Genomic DNA, 15,856 nt, shown 5'->3' on the forward strand with positions numbered 1-15,856 from the left:
AGTGGCTAGCCATTCCCTTCGCCACAGGATCTTCCCAACCCAGGGATCGAACCTGGGTCTCCTACATTGCAGGCAAACTCTTTACCATCTGAGCCACCAGGGAAGCCCCTACTTTACTTTTACTAAGGCTCACCCCTAGAAGCACACTTTTTCATAATGGCTGTGTCACAGGGAAGATTTTGTATTGCAGTAAGACTGACTTTCCACCCAAATAAGTAACTGACTCTGTTTTATTTTGCAGTTAAAAAAAAAAAAAAAAAGACTGCTCATTCACAAATGGCAGTCTCTGAATGTTTATACACAAATACTTAAATAGTAAAATATTTTTATTCAGGGACCTAACGCTAGTGTATCTGACTGGATGAGCACCAGATCAGGCAACATGATGATGAAGACCAAGAGCTTGGTTTTACTTCTTCTCCTTCTCTTAGCACTGGCTTTGTTTCTTTTTCCTGAGATTCTGTTTTTTGAAGCACACATTCTGCTGACGCTGACCACCACTGCCTCCAAGCCCCCATCCTCACGGCCCTGGGACAAAGTGCTTTGTTATTTAGAACTCAGACCGTTACATTCTCTCAGGATGCTTGGTTTCTTAAGACTGAGAACATCCTTATAACCCAATATTGATTTAAAAGAGGAATAATTTCTAACACAAGCAATCATGTGCTCTGTGTAAACTGCCTTCGATTCCCAAACAGCTACAGAACACTCCAGTCTTCATTGCTAAGCAGGGGGGCCCAGCAGGTCGCACACATAACCTCACTGGGCTGTGCGAGCATTTTGGGGTGCTCCTCAGGGGACTGACATCCAGCCTTCCTCCATGACCTTGGCGAGTGGCCCAGCACCTCTCAGCTCCCTGATACCTCAGCTGCCTGTGAAACACGGATCCCACTGATCTGTGGAGGGGAGAGGAAGAACCTGTGTGTGTTTGGCCGATTAGCAAACGTAGGTCCGAATCAATAGAGTAAATTGTCAAGACTCAAGAAGGTGATGGAGATTCTTAACAGGAAACTCTTTTTACAATTTGTATAGGAAATGTCCAACTTGGTGAATTACATACTGAAAAAGCTGAGAGAAGATCAAGTCCAGATGGCTGATTATGCCCTTAAGTCGGCAGGTGAGTAAAGAAACGTTAAGCTCGATGTAAAAAGTCAGGACTTCAGAACGATCTCCGTTCACTAGCGTCTGTGAAGAGGACCACAGAGAAAGCCTGCCTGCCACAGCAAGTTTGCGTAAGCATCACAAACTTCGTTGCATTTTGTCTTCTACATACAAAAATGACTGCTAATAACTAGTCTCAATGCACCATTAGTGATTAAGTGATAGTGTCTCAACTCTATGTAACGTCCTTTTTTAAAAAAAAAAAAAAAAAAATACTGGTCTGCACTGGGTCTTTGCTGCTGTGCCAAGTTTTCTCCAGTTGCGGTGGGCGGGGACTACTCTCTGTTGAGGTGCACGGGCTTCTCATTCTGTTGGCTTCTCTTGTTGAGGCGCACAGGCCTGCGGGCTTCCCTAGTCGCAGCACGTGCGCTTCGGTAATTGCAGCACGTGGGCTCGTAGTTGTGGTGCACAGGCTTAGCTGCTCCGTGACTTGTGAACCTGGACCCCCTGCCTTTGGAGTGCAGAGTCTTAGCCGCTGGACTGTCAGGGAAGTCCCTGATGGGGTTTTAATACATGTAGATGTGACAAGTCTTGAGGGAAGGTCAATGGGTGAGGTTAAACTCTATGGATATAAAATTTTGAATTTTACACATATTGGTAAGGTATTAACTGTAAACTGACTTTGAAAAGTTAGTTATGTGTATTAACATTGCCAGAGCAATCACTAAAAAGAACACAAAGTATATAGAGGGAACCTACCTCAACATAGTAAAGGCATCTATGACAAGTCCACAGCTAACATCGTACTCAGTGTGAAAAGCTGAACGCTTTTTCCTCTAAGATCGGAATCTGGACAAGGATGCCTGCTCTCACCACTTTTGTACTTTTGTTCAGCATTGTATTGGAAATCCAAGACATAGCAATCAGAGAGGAAAAGAAGTAAAAGGCATCCAAATGGCAGAAAAAGAAGTAAAACGATCGTGTCAATTTGCAGATGACACGATACCATATATAGCCATAAAGACTCTGCCAAATAATTATTACTTACATAGAGATTTACATAGAGAATCATCAAAACTCTATTAGAATAAGTGAAATTAGTAAGTTCAACTGTGTATATTTCATTTTTAAATGCTCATGATCAGAAATTGGGAAAAGAAAATTTAAAAACAGTCTTATTCACAATGACAGTGAAAGACATGAAATTCTCGGGTGTAAATTTAATAAAATTTTCATAGGATCTGTGTGCTAAAAACTGGACAGATGAACAAACAAAACCCACAAATGGAAGAAATAACAGAAGACCTAAATGCTGGACAGATCTTCCATGTTTGTCGATTAAAAGTTTCAATATTTTTAAGATGGCAATTCTCTAACTAGTTTGTTGATTCAATACAATCCTGATCAAAATCCCAGCACAACTGTTTGTAGACGTCTACAAACTGTCTCTAAAATAGCTGAAGCAGTTTTGAAAGAAGAACAAATTTGGAGGATTCCCTGATGTTAAGCTACAATATTATAAAGCTGCAGTAATGAGAGTTTGAAATCAATGGAACATAATAGGAAGTCCAGAAATAATCCCACACTAATTAACTTTTGACAGTAGGGAAAAAGCAAGTTGATGGTGCTCAAAGAGTTGGACATACAGTTCCAAAAGGAAAAGAATGGATAATTTGGGCTTCATCCAAATTTAAAACTTCTGCTTGGCAAGAAGATATTGAAAAGAATGAAAAGACAAGTCATGGGCTGGGAGACAGTATTACAAACCACATTGTTGACAAAGGCCTTTCATCCGGAATTTGTAAACACTCTCAAACTTCACTATTAAAATCCTGCCTCAGAAAAAGCACTGGTGATTTGATATTCACTCATACTTGTGTTTTTTTAATGCTGTATTTTGATACCCAGATGGAATTTAAGGAAGTGATTTGCATTTTATTTCTTAAAACACCTTTTACTTCTAAAATGAAGTAATTTGAAGGGATAATATTTGATGAGTATATTTTTTATTTCGATTAAAATTAAAGCTCAATGAATCTGAAGAAAGGCCATTATAAATACAACTTGTTAGTATATTTATGACACTGTTGGTTTTTCTGCTTTTGTTTTTGAGTGAATCGGGTTTATTTATCACAAAAGCTGTTAAAATGTGGGGATCTAGATGTTTCTTTAGGTAATAAACACAATCCACCTACTAGTTCCATGTCTAAATCAGTGGCTCCAGATTTATTTTTTTTTTATCATAATGTCAGTTCCAGAAATTTTGTGAAACCACAGAACAAACATGATTTTCTCAAAGTGACAATATTTCAGTGGTAATGAAAGCTGAAAATCATACTTTTACCACCAATTTCCTGGTATGAGTTTTACCTCATCTGTAAGTTGCCCAGTAATAGTTTTCCAGCACCATTAAAATCTAAATGGTGTTTTGAATTGTGTGATTTTTTTTTTTAATTTAAAAAACGATTTTATCTTATCAGGAGCCTCTGTTGTTGAAGCTGGGACCTCAGAAAGTTACAAAAATAATAAAGCAAAACTGTACTGGCATGGGATCGGCTTCTTAAATTATGAAATGCCTCCAGACATCATTCTCCAGGTAAGAGTTAGATTAAAAATAACCTGTTTATATTTTAGGATCTTGTTCCTATTATTTATCATGAAAATATTAATGTCTGAAAGAGACACAGCTCTGAACTTGTCAGAGAACCTGAAACCATCTCCTTGCATTTTTATAGCCATCAAAATACATTATGTCTTATTTTATGGGCAGAAAACTATGATTAGCTAATTGATTCTTATTTTAAGGTCAGTGAACTAGACTATGTACTTCTCAAATAGGACATACACATTCCATATCTTCTCTTAAAGCTGATTCTGTAGTCTTCCTTTTCCACCAAAAACCTCAGTCACTTGACAAATACCTGTTGAAGGTGCATGACCCCTGACTGCAAGTAGTGTACTTTGTGCTCTTCAGGTCACCACATTTTTATAAAGCCCGATTTTAACAGCAGAAATTTCCAAGTAAGATTTTCTTTTTGTTTGTTTGTTTGTTTGTTTGTTTTTAATTTTATTTTATTTTTAAACTTTACATAATTGTATTAGTTTTGCCAAATATCAAAATGAATCCGCCACAGGTATACATGTGTTCCCCATCCTGAACCCTCCTCCCTCCTCCCTCCCCATTCCATCCCTCTGGGTCGTCCCAGTGCACCAGCCCCAAGCATCCAGTATCGTGCATCGAACCTGGACTGGCAACTCGTTTCGTACATGATATTTTACATGTTTCAATGCCATTCTCCCAAATCTTCCCACCCTCTCCCTCTCTCACAGAGTCCATAAGACTGTTCTATACATCAGTGTCTCTTTTGCTGTCTCGTACACAGGGTTATTGTTACCATCTTTCTATCCAAGTAAGATTTTCATTAACATTTCAGTTCAATTCAAAAGGCCTTTGATACCAACTGACAGTAGAGCTCTTAACCATAATTACACACCTGAATTTATTTCTAATTTAGAAATACCTTCAGGGGCAAACCTATAAATCTCAGTCCAGAGTACAGTCTAGATCTAGAAAATGATGGACATCATTTTTCTTCCTTAGCACCAGTGCCAGGATCACTGTCACCACCGTTATCACCTCTATTATCTCTATTATCATCAGCACCACCATCACCACCATCACCACCATCATCACCAACCACCATCATCATCATCATCACCCATCGCCACCACCATCACCACTACTGTTATCACCACCACCACCACCACCACCACCATCACCACCACCATCACATTAACCATCATCACCATTACCCATCACCATCACCACCACCACCACCATCACCATCACCACCACCATCACCACCACCATCACCACCAACCACCACCACCATCATCATCACCCATCACCACCACCATCACCTACCATCACCACCATCACCAGTACCGATACCACTATCACCACCACCATCACCAACCATCACCATCACCATCATCACCCATCACCACCACCATCACCACTATTATCACCACTATCACCTACCATCACCACCATCACCAGCACTGGTACCACTATCACCACCATCATCACCAACCATCATCATTATCACCCATCACCACCACCACCACCACCACCATCACATTAACCATCATCACCATCACCATCACCGTCACCACCACCATCACATTAACCATCATCACCGTCACCATCACCACCACCACCACCATCACATTAACCATCATCACCATCACCATCACCACCACCACCACCATCACATTAACCATCATCACCGTCACCATCACCACCACCACCACCATCACATTAACCATCATCACCGTCACCATCACCACCACCATCACATTAACCATCATCACCGTCACCATCACCACCACCACCACCATCACATTAACCATCATCACCATCACCATCACCACCACCACCATCACATTAACCATCATCACCATCACCATCACCGTCACCACCACCATCACATTAACCATCATCACCGTCACCATCACCACCACCACCATCACATTAACCATCATCATCATCACCACCACCACCACCACCACCATCACATTAACCATCATCACCGTCACCATCACCATCACCACCACCACCACCATCACATTAACCATCATCACCGTCACCATCACCACCACCACCACCATCACATTAACCACCATCACCGTCACCTGCCGTCATTGTCACCTCTCTCTTCATTACCACCACCAGCACTGTCTTCACCAGTGCTATCACCACTCATACCAACCGGCTGCATCTAGCAGCCTACAGTCTTAAGTAGAGCAACAAAAGAAAACATACTCATGAAATAAAGGTTCTGATTGACGTCAGCACACCTGTGGGAATCTGGAAGCTTTGCTGTTTGATACGTCTCACACAGTGCCTTCATATTATAGGCATAAGCAAGATCTATCGTCAGTGGTGCTTAGCTGGCCAACCTTGTAGGAGTGGATATATATAAGCAAGTCAGGGATTGATGCAGTGCTTTCTTTCCAGCCGGACGTCCACCCTGGGAAGTGCTGGGCCTTTCCAGGCTCCCAGGGTCATGCCCTAATCAAGCTTGCCAGGAAGATCATACCAACTGCTGTTACCATGGAGCACATCTCAGAGAAGGTGTCCCCCTCAGGAAACATCTCCAGCGCACCCAAGGAATTTTCTGTCTATGTGAGGAGCTGTCTAAATCTTCCTTCAGAAGGGGTTATAGGAGGTGATCAGCTAGGAACTGGGAGCTGGGGTCTCATCTGAGCTGTGCAGCTAAACATTTCTATTTCTGTGTATTACTTCTAGTATCTCAGCTTTGTCATCTACAATGTGAGAGGGTTGGACCAGATGATTACTACTACTTAATGCTATTTTTAAAAATTTTATCCAAGTTATACGTGTACAATTCCCATAGATGAAAATGAAACAAGATTTTCCCTTGTCCCACTTCTCCCACCAATTTTTACTCCCTGGAAGCTTTCACTTGCCAGAGTTTGGGCTGCTCATGTGGATACTGCCTTCATATTTGCTTTTACTATTATTCCTTGATTTTTCAGTTTTGATTGTTACTGTTGACTTCCTTGAATGGATAATGGAGATTAGTTCTCTTCCATGCCTCTCCCAATTCTCCCAAAATGTTTATGTCTTAACTTAAAAGAAAAAAAAAAAAAAAAAACAGGTTTATTGAGATATAATTCACACATCAGCAATTCAGTCAGGTACTAAGTGTACACTTGGTAACTCTTGGTATATTCACAGAGTTGTGTAACCATGATCATGATCAATTTTAGAGTATTTTTACTATTCTCCAGAGAAACCCTGCACCCCTTATCTGTCACTTCTCATCCCCCACCTCACTGCCCTAGCCACTGACAACCACTAGTCTCTTTTGTATCTATAGATTTGCCTCTTTCAAATGTTGTCATTGTTGTTTAGTCACGAAGTCATGTCTGACCCTTTGCAGCCCTTTGGACTACAGCCTGCCAGGCTTCTCTGTCCATGGGATTTTCCAGGCAAGAATACTGCTCCAATACGGGTTGCCATTTCCTTCTCCAGGGGATCTTCCCAATCCAGGGATAGATCCCATGTCTCTGCTTAGCAGGCAGATTCTTTACCACTGAGCCACCTGGGAAGCCCTATTTTGGATAGTTCCTATAAAATGGAATCATATTATATGTGAATGGTTTTTGTGAATGGCTTGTTTCACTCAGCATAATGTTTTCAAGGTCTGTGTAGGCTAAAATATGTCAATATTTCATTTTTAATTGCTGAATAATACTTTACTATATGGATAGACCCCTTTTTATTTATCCATTCAGCAGTTGCTGGACATTTGAGTGGATCCCACTCTTCTGACTGCTATGAACAATGAACAGTGCTGCTGTGAGGCGCTGGGTACAAAGCTTTCTGTGGACCTCGGTTTTCATTTCTCTTGAGTTTGTGCCTCGGAGCGGAGTTTCTAGATCACATGATAAATCTGTGTTTCATGTGTGAGACACTGGCAGATGGCATATCTCAGCTTCAGTATACATCCAATGTGTTCATTGTGACTCTGTGAACAGTATTGTTCTTAGCTGAGTCATACAATGACCTTGAATACATTTTCTTTTTTTTAAACCTTTTAATTTTGTATTGGGGTGAAAGGTTGTTGTTGAGTCACGCGAATACACTGGGATTCTTGGCCCCCGGAGGAGAAGAATTCAATCCAGGGCCAGAGACGAGGCTTGATCGCTCAGAGCTTTTGTGTAATAAAGTTTTATTAAAGTATAAAGGAGATAGAGAAAGCTTCTGACATAGGCATCAGAAGGGGGCAAAAAGAGTACCCGCTTGCTAGTGTTAACAATGAGGTTATATAATCCAAAGAATGTCTGGAGGTTGTAAAGACCTCATCAGACCTACTCCCATAATTTACATTTTAAGGTAACACTTTCCTCAGGCAAGATACATCCTTGTAAAGACCAGGTCTACTCCCATAATTAACATTTTAAGATAACAAAAGGTTGAATCCAAAGACTGTCCTTAGGCAGGATACATTATTGTTAAATAATCCTAAGGAATGTGGAGAAAGAAAAAAAGCTTGTCCGTTCTTCCTCCTTGAGGATTCCAGACCCCTCTCTCCTTGGGGACCTCTAGACTCCCTATCAACTTGCCTAGGAACTGACTCTCTCAGGGGTATAGCCTATTAATAATGTGATAGTTTCAAGTGAGCAGCAAAGGGACTCAGCCGTACATATACGCGTATCCATTCTCCCCAAACTCCCCTCCCAACCAGGCTGCCACATCACTGAGCAGAGTTCTTTCTATGTGCTCTACAGCAGATCCTTGTTGGTTATCCACTTTAAATGTATCAGGGTGTACGTATCCATCCCAAACTCCATAATTATCCCTTCCCTGCATCCTTCCCATGGATCGAACCCATGTCCCCTGCATTGCAATGCAGACTCTTCACCACTAGACCACCAGAGAAGTTCCTTTATTTTTTAAAGATATCCCTCAGGAGCACTCTGCTCCTATCTCTTCCCACCTGGTGCCTGGTCAGGCCTGCTGCACAGCTGTTATCAGGGGATTTCAGCTCCACTCTCTAAGGATTTGACTTGTTTTAAATCTGTTGTTTTAAAAATGTTTTTAATCTTATGTTTCTTCTTTGGTTTTCTGTTTTACTGTTTGGAATATCTAATCAATTTATATTTTAAACCTAATTTTGAATATTTAAATTCTGCTGTCATGATTATTCTGATTTTTTTTTTTTTTTTGGCAAATGCTCCCTTTTCTAGAATCTAAATATCTTCCTTTGTGGTTCTAATACCTTCCCTCCAACGTCTGAAGATATGAGCAGATGTAGATTTGTTCCATGTTTTCAGCTCCTTCACATACTCCCAAGTACCTCCCTTGCTATTTATAATATGGGCTCCATCTTCCTTGCTAAGTGCTTTCCTCGTGTATTTGGTGATGCTTGTCTGTCTCATTTAAGAGCTGAACAGTCAAAAGCTGGCTTTTTCTGCACACATTATGGGCAAGTTGACAGCAAGCTTCACAGCTCGATGGTCTGGTTGGAGACCCCAGAGTGTGGTTTCTAGAAGGTTGACCCCAGGAATCCTACAACCTTGTGCCCAGGGGTTTTCAGCTCTGCCCACACCCTGGGTGTGGCAGGGCACAGCCCATCATTCTTGATAGGATCTACCGTCCCCTGTTATTTCTGCAGGATGCTCTTGAGGTCAGTTGTCCTGGAGGTGGGAAGAAAACGACAGTTCTTTTCTGCACCAGGACAGGAGTGATGGTAGGCTCTAAATGCTCCTTAAAAAGACAATCAGAGGAAATTCCCTGGTAGTACAGCTGATGGGAGTCTGCCTGCCAATGCAGGGGACACGGGTTCAATCCCTGGTCTGGGAAGATTCCACTTGCCAAGGGCAACTAAAGCCCACACACCACAGGTACTGACCTGCACACTGCAACTACTGAAGCCTGTGTGCCTGGAGCCCATGCCCTGCAACAAGAGACGCCACCGCCGTGAGAAGCCCGTGCGCAGAAACTAGAGAGTGGCTCCTGCTCGCTGCAACTAGACAAAGCTCTCACACAGCGAAGACCCGGTGCGATGAAAACTTAATCAGTTTTTAAAAAGATCATCAGCCCACCCTCAGATGAGGGGACTCCCAGCTTCATGCTTGGCTTCCACACCATGGCCCCACCTCTGGCCCTTTCTGAACTCGGAGTCAGCACCAGCTCCAGCGTGCTGCTGGTTGCCCCCTGCAGCCGGAGCGACTTGAGTTTCCTCTAGGCCAGCGCACCAGCCACCATTTGGCCCTCTCCAGGTGCTTTTCTCTTCGGGTCTGCGCCCATGTTTCCCTCAGAGGTTTATGCCTTACTCCATCCCCTTGGGGTCCCTCTCTGAAGGGGACTCAGCGTTAAACACGGCGCTTACCTGCCTTGTGTGTCGTTGGAACACCTTTAGGTGCTGTGGGTCTCAAGTTATAAAACAGACTGCCGTCCTTAGATGCGAGCCTGCTGGCACTCACAGTCGGTTTCTACAGACACTTGTAGTTGAGTTATACTGGATTGGAGCAGGTCAAACCCTGTCTCCAAAAAGTGCACACAGTTGCTCATTAGAGAGGAATTATGAGTGAATCCTTCAGGCAAGAATCCTTTAAGAAATTGACCATATTTAAAGAGTGAAAAAAAAAAATCCTTTTAGTAAGACAAAATACTTGTCACTGTTTTTCTCAATATTAGCACATTTATGAACCAAGTGAAATTAAAACAGGATCATAAAGAAGGTTTGAAATAAAACTAGCATGCCTCTCTGAACAGGCTAAAGGAACTATATGAGATGAGATATATATATATATGTCAAATATGAAATATGTATGTTTATATATGTCAATATATAGATGAAAAGTATATATAACTGTGGGGCATTATTTAATCATGATGTATCCAGTTCTTTTAGTTATCCATTTATTTCTGGCTGCACAGGGTCTTCTCTGCTGCATGTGGGCTTTCTCTAGTTGCAATAAGCAGGAGCTACTCTGTTGCGGACTGTGGGCTCTGGGCTTGCGGGCCTCGGTAGCTGTGCGCACAGGCTTGGTAGCCTCAGCTCGCGAGCTCTGGAGCAAGGGCCCAGTAGTTGTGGCCCACAGGCTTAGTTGCCCTGTGGCGTGTGGGGTCTTCTCAGATGAGAAGTCCAACCCGCATCCCCTGCGTTGGCAGGCAGAGATCTTAACCACTAGATAACCAGGGAAGTCCCAATTCTTTTATAAAATTGACTCATAGTTTAAATATTACGATTTTCATTACAAAATGATTGAACTCATGAAACTTTATTTTTTGTTGTGGTGCTGCGATTCAAAGACTCTAACCATAAACTTTAGATTTGCAAGATAAATTAATGTCCACCAGTGTGCTCTCTCTCTGCTCAAAAATCTTCAGCTTTAAAGGGTAGAGAAGAAAGGTCAAAAGCACAAGGGAAATTGCATACACATATCAACAAAAGCTTACTTTTTGGATGGAGCTATTTGTGTGATCAAAGTTCAGCAAACTGGTGAAGTTTAACGCATTTTGGGTCGATGTTGGGGCTCATTTTTTGGTTTATTTTACCCAAAGCGTAGTAAATACAGTTAGGAGGTCAAAGTCAGTGCTGACATGGGCTGTCATCTGTCTCTTCATCCTGTCTGTCTGTCTCTCTCCATCTTAGTCTGTTCAGCCCTTTGATTAGGCTGGTTCTTGCCTCACAATCCTCCCCCCGGCCCATACCCAGTACTGACATGCAGCGCAGCAACGTGTCCCTGGTGGACACCCAAAGATGTCTGGGGAATTGTTACTTATCAGACAGTTGACTCCGTTTATTTTAACAGAACACACATTCATTACAACCTCCCTGTCTGTTGCTTTCTTTATAGGGCATCTTGAAACACTGTGAAGGAGAAGAAATTTTTCTAGGTCAGTTTGTATATAACAAAACAGGGACCACCATCCAAACATTTGCACTCCAGGTAATGAGAGCCTTGGGAGAAGGTGCGGTATCCATGCTTCGTCCCCAGGAGGGATTTGTGGGGTTGCTTGATGTAAAGTGGTGGGAGAAGGTGCGGTATCCATGCTTCGTCCCCAGGAGGGATTTGTGGGGTTGCTTGATGTAAAGTGGTGGGAGAAGGTGCGGTATCCATGCTTCGTCCCCAGGAGGGATTTGTGGGGTTGCTTGATGTAAAGTGGTGGGAGAAGGTGCGGTATCCATGCTTCGTCCCCAGGAGGGATTTGTGGGGTTGCTTGATGTCAAGTGGTGTGTGAGAATGACTGTGACAAAAGTGTGAGATAAGCAAGCCTTGTCTGAATTCCAGTTCTTAGCTCCAATCATGTTCATAAGTTTTAAAGCAAAAAAACAGGCAAATATAATACAAAAGTTGTTTCCGAGACAAATTTTTTTATTATTTGCCATTACTTTTATACACACACACACACACACACACACATACTCTTCCTCAGTCCTTATTTGTCAGATTCCCTTGATAATATTTAATCTGACAGTCACTATTGTCTTCCTTGGGTAGAGGGGGTGGGGATGATGGTACAAAACAAGATGATTGGAGGCAGAGAGGAACTCAGAGAGAATAGATATTTCACACCAGATAAGAAAAACTTCTTAGCCTAACTCAAAGGGGAAAGAATACCAGTTGGTAACTTATAAATCCCTAAAAGTCAGTAAGGGATAAGAAATGTATTTCACTAGTTCTCATTAGTCACAGGAACTAGCGAAAAGACATAGAAGGCACCTCAAGCCATGTAAACACAAGTGTGTTACGCCTCTTGGCCAGTGGTGAGAAAATCTAAGCTGAAAGCAATGTATGTGTCAGAAATGAATGCCCTTACCGAGTTTTACAGTCAACTGTACATCCACGTCGCTCCCTGGCCCCTCCCTGGGGCAGCCAGTCAGGACCACCACGGAGGCAGGAGAAGGCAGAGAGGTCCCCGGTGTGCAGACCACCGTGCTATCTACCTTCCCCGTGTCTGCCTTTTTATCAGCTCTTTCCTGATGGTAGACCAGGATGTCATCCATTAGACTGGTGCTTGAAAGTACGTGAGTTAAGAAGGAAAGAAAGTGTTCTAATTTTTTTCATTTATATCAGCATTACTTGAGATTCTTTGAGATAGTTCATTTGATAAGACGTTAATTTTAATCTTTTCTATTTTTTCAGCATGAAGCTCCTGAATTCTTGTTATGTGTGAAACTTAAAATTCTCAGCAATTGGGGACACCCAAACTATACTTGTTTATATAGATTCAGGGTTCATGGCACCCCAAGAGATGACAGCTAGAAGAACTGGTGCAGGCAGCCATGATCACAAGTCCAAAATAGTCAGGTACTCCAATTCCCTTTGATTATATCACATCCATAGGAATCAAAAATCAGAAGTGGGAGAGAAACCTTAAAGTGGTTCTTACCTGCAGTAAAAAGTGAATGAATTTTACTATTGAAAGTATGAAAATAAATTCAATCTCTGCATTAGTGTGGCTTCTGAGGATGAATCATGTTGTTGAAGCACTGAAAAACGAGTTTGCATTTAGAAGAAGATGGTAATTCTCAACACTCTTTCTCGTAATAGCATATTTGCTTTCATTTATTAATTCATCCATACCAGGCATGGATATCTCCTGTTACCACTATTACTTAACACTGATCTGGACACACTCTGTAATTAGAGAAGCTAAAGAAATTAGAGGTAAAATTTAAGAAGGCCAACTATAATTCATTTGCAGATGACTTGATGAATTCCTTCAAAAGCAATAAAATCAATGAAAAATACATTATAAACAAAGATGGATACAAAATTATCATATATAAATCAAAATAAAAAATATAAACCACAACCAGTAAGAGGATATAATTTACAAAAGCCTCAATGGAAATTTAAAAAAAATCAAATGAAAGAATTAAACTGTATGAAGACCCAATAAAACAGCAGTGGACAATGAAAAGACCTAAAAAAATAGAAAGACATAACCTGTCTGTGGATACAAAAACTTCACTGTCAAGAAGTCGATTCTGTCTAAACTGATCTACAAATTCAGTTAAATCTTAATTAAAACCCAGAAAAAAAAAATTCTGGTATTTGGGCCATATGTGAGGGCTTGTGGACTGCCTCAAATAGTGACAGGATTTCAGAGGCCTGTTTAGTATCTTTATTGTTTGAGGTTAGAAGCCACCTTTCTTTCCAGATTGCCCAGTGAACCTGTCCCACAGAGAATGCATAGTGGGAGCCCGTGTATATATCAGCCAGGAGCTGATTTCTGCCTTCTGAGCTGAGCTCCCTGGGGGCAGGGCTTTTGCTTTAATAATCCCTTTAAGTGTTACCACTGCATACCCAGGGGCTTCCCTGGTAGCTCAGCTGGTGAAGAATAAGCCTGCAATGCAGGAGATCACAGTTCGATCCCTGGGTTGGGAAGATCCCCTGGAGGAGGACATGAATTTGAATTAACGCCCCAAGGCTTATACCCTATCTCTCATGTATATACAGTTTGAAATGCTTTTTAAAGTCTGGGAGTGCTAAAGCTGGGGTTGAGAGTAACTTTATTAACATTTTTATTGTTTCACAGACCGTTTGGCACTCTTTAGTCCCAAACAGGGGTTCAAGATCACGTCCCTTCAGTGCCCCGTAGAGGGGTTTTCGCTGTGAGCCTGTAGTTTGGGATCTAAATCCGACAGAACCCTGCCATTTCCAGAAACCCTCTCAGTTGGCTGTGGGTCTTGCTGCAGCTGCTGCTAAGTCGCTTCAGTCGTGTCTGACTCTGCGAGCCCACAGGTGTTCCCAGTTCTGCAATTGCTTGCTTCCTATGAGGCCAAAGACCCCCGCTGTCCTTCCGAGAGAGCAAAGCCTGGATACTTGCTCTTTGCATATCTGGGCCTTTTTCTGGGAGGCCTTATATCCACAATTGGCCAAACAGTTCAGGGTCCTGATGGTATTTTGTACACATTTGTCACCTGTAGGACTCGCTGTGAGCAAGTCATGCACATATGGGAGTAAGAGTCCTTCATCCAATCTTAAATTTCTAAAGACTCTAGCTGGCATCTCCCCAAACAAGGTAGGGAAATTCCTAAATCCTTGAGGCAGAACTGTACAACAATACTGTTGGACTACCTGTGTTTCTGGGTCCTGCTATTAAAAAGTAAATAGATGGCTGTGATTTTTCTGTAATTGGAATGTAGAAGAAAGCATCTTTTAAGTCCAGGACTGAGAACCAGCCATATTCTCCTGCAATAGTTGTAAGCAGGGTACATAGGGCTTCCCTTGTAGCTCATTCGATAAAGAATCTGTCTGCAATGCAGGAGATCTGGGTTTGATTCCTGGGTCGGGAAGATCCCTTGGAGATGAAAATGGCAACCCACTCCAGTATTCTTGCCTGGAGAATCCCATGGACAGAGGAGCCTAGCAGGCTATAGTCCATGGGGTTGCCAGTCAGACACGACTTAGTGACTAGACCACCATGGATTAGGTTCCACAGGGTATAAGACTTAATTAACAGCCCTCGAGTCCTGGACAGACTGATAGTCTGTCAAGTCTGGCTTCTTGACCAGGAGGATTGCTGCTGCTGCTAAATCGCTTCAGTCGTGTCCGACTCTGTGCTACCCCGTAGACGGCAGCCCACCAGGCTCCCCCGTCCCTGGGATTCTCCAGGCAAGAACACTGGAGTGGGTTGCCATTTGTTATATGCAGACCTGCAAGGTTTAATCAGTCCTATTTTCAGAAACTTTTCCAGAGTTGGCTGTATTCCCTTTTGGGCTTCTTATCTCAGAGGATATTATTTTAGATTAGGTGTCCCAGAATCCCTTTTTGATGGGATTTGTATTGGTCTTGCTTTTTTGGCCTTCCTCAGAGTGCTATCAGTAGGTGAAGAATCTGCCTGCAATGCAGGAGACACAGGAGATGCAGGTTCAATCTATGAGTTGGGAAGATGTCCTAGAGAAGAAAATGGCAACCCACTCCAGTATTTTTGCCTGAAAATCCCATGGAGAGAGGAGCCTAAAAGGGGTCTAAAAGGGTCGCAAAGACTCAGAAATGACTGAGAGACCGAGCACACACACAGTGCTGTCAGCCCACACTTCTGGCCTTACCTTTTCACAGACCTCGGTGGGGAAGAGCTCTGTCTCCTCTGGGGTTTTCATGAGCATCATTTGTAGGCTCAGCACATGCTCCAGTGGGACCCTGGTGTCAAGCTGTTCTTGGTGGAAAAAGTTACTTGAGCATTTAATTTACAAAGGAGATC

At 42.4% G+C, this 15,856-nt stretch overlaps 1 protein-coding gene across 3 annotated transcripts in view; it reads left to right on the top strand.

The window, feature by feature from the left end:
- SUN3 (Sad1 and UNC84 domain containing 3) overlaps positions 1-13,701 on the top strand; it is a 47,118-nt gene extending 33,417 nt beyond the window's left edge. For 2 of the 3 annotated variants that reach the window (XM_044946418.2, XM_044946417.2), the window contains exons 6-10: positions 1,033-1,117; positions 3,582-3,697; positions 6,122-6,289; positions 11,500-11,592; positions 12,790-13,700. In XM_044946418.2, coding sequence (XP_044802353.2) covers positions 1,033-1,117; positions 3,582-3,697; positions 6,122-6,289; positions 11,500-11,592; positions 12,790-12,909 — 582 coding nt within the window. In that variant the 3' untranslated portion in view covers positions 12,910-13,700. Of the gene's footprint in view, positions 1-1,032; positions 1,118-3,581; positions 3,698-6,121; positions 6,290-11,499; positions 11,593-12,789 lie in introns of all 3 variants that reach the window. The other variant, XM_006074682.4, reaches the window with a different exon arrangement.
- Positions 13,702-15,856: the final 2,155 nt, after the last annotated feature.

This window comes from Bubalus bubalis, chromosome 8 (assembly GCF_019923935.1).
Source record: "Bubalus bubalis isolate 160015118507 breed Murrah chromosome 8, NDDB_SH_1, whole genome shotgun sequence".
Lineage (NCBI taxonomy): Eukaryota > Metazoa > Chordata > Mammalia > Artiodactyla > Bovidae > Bubalus > Bubalus bubalis.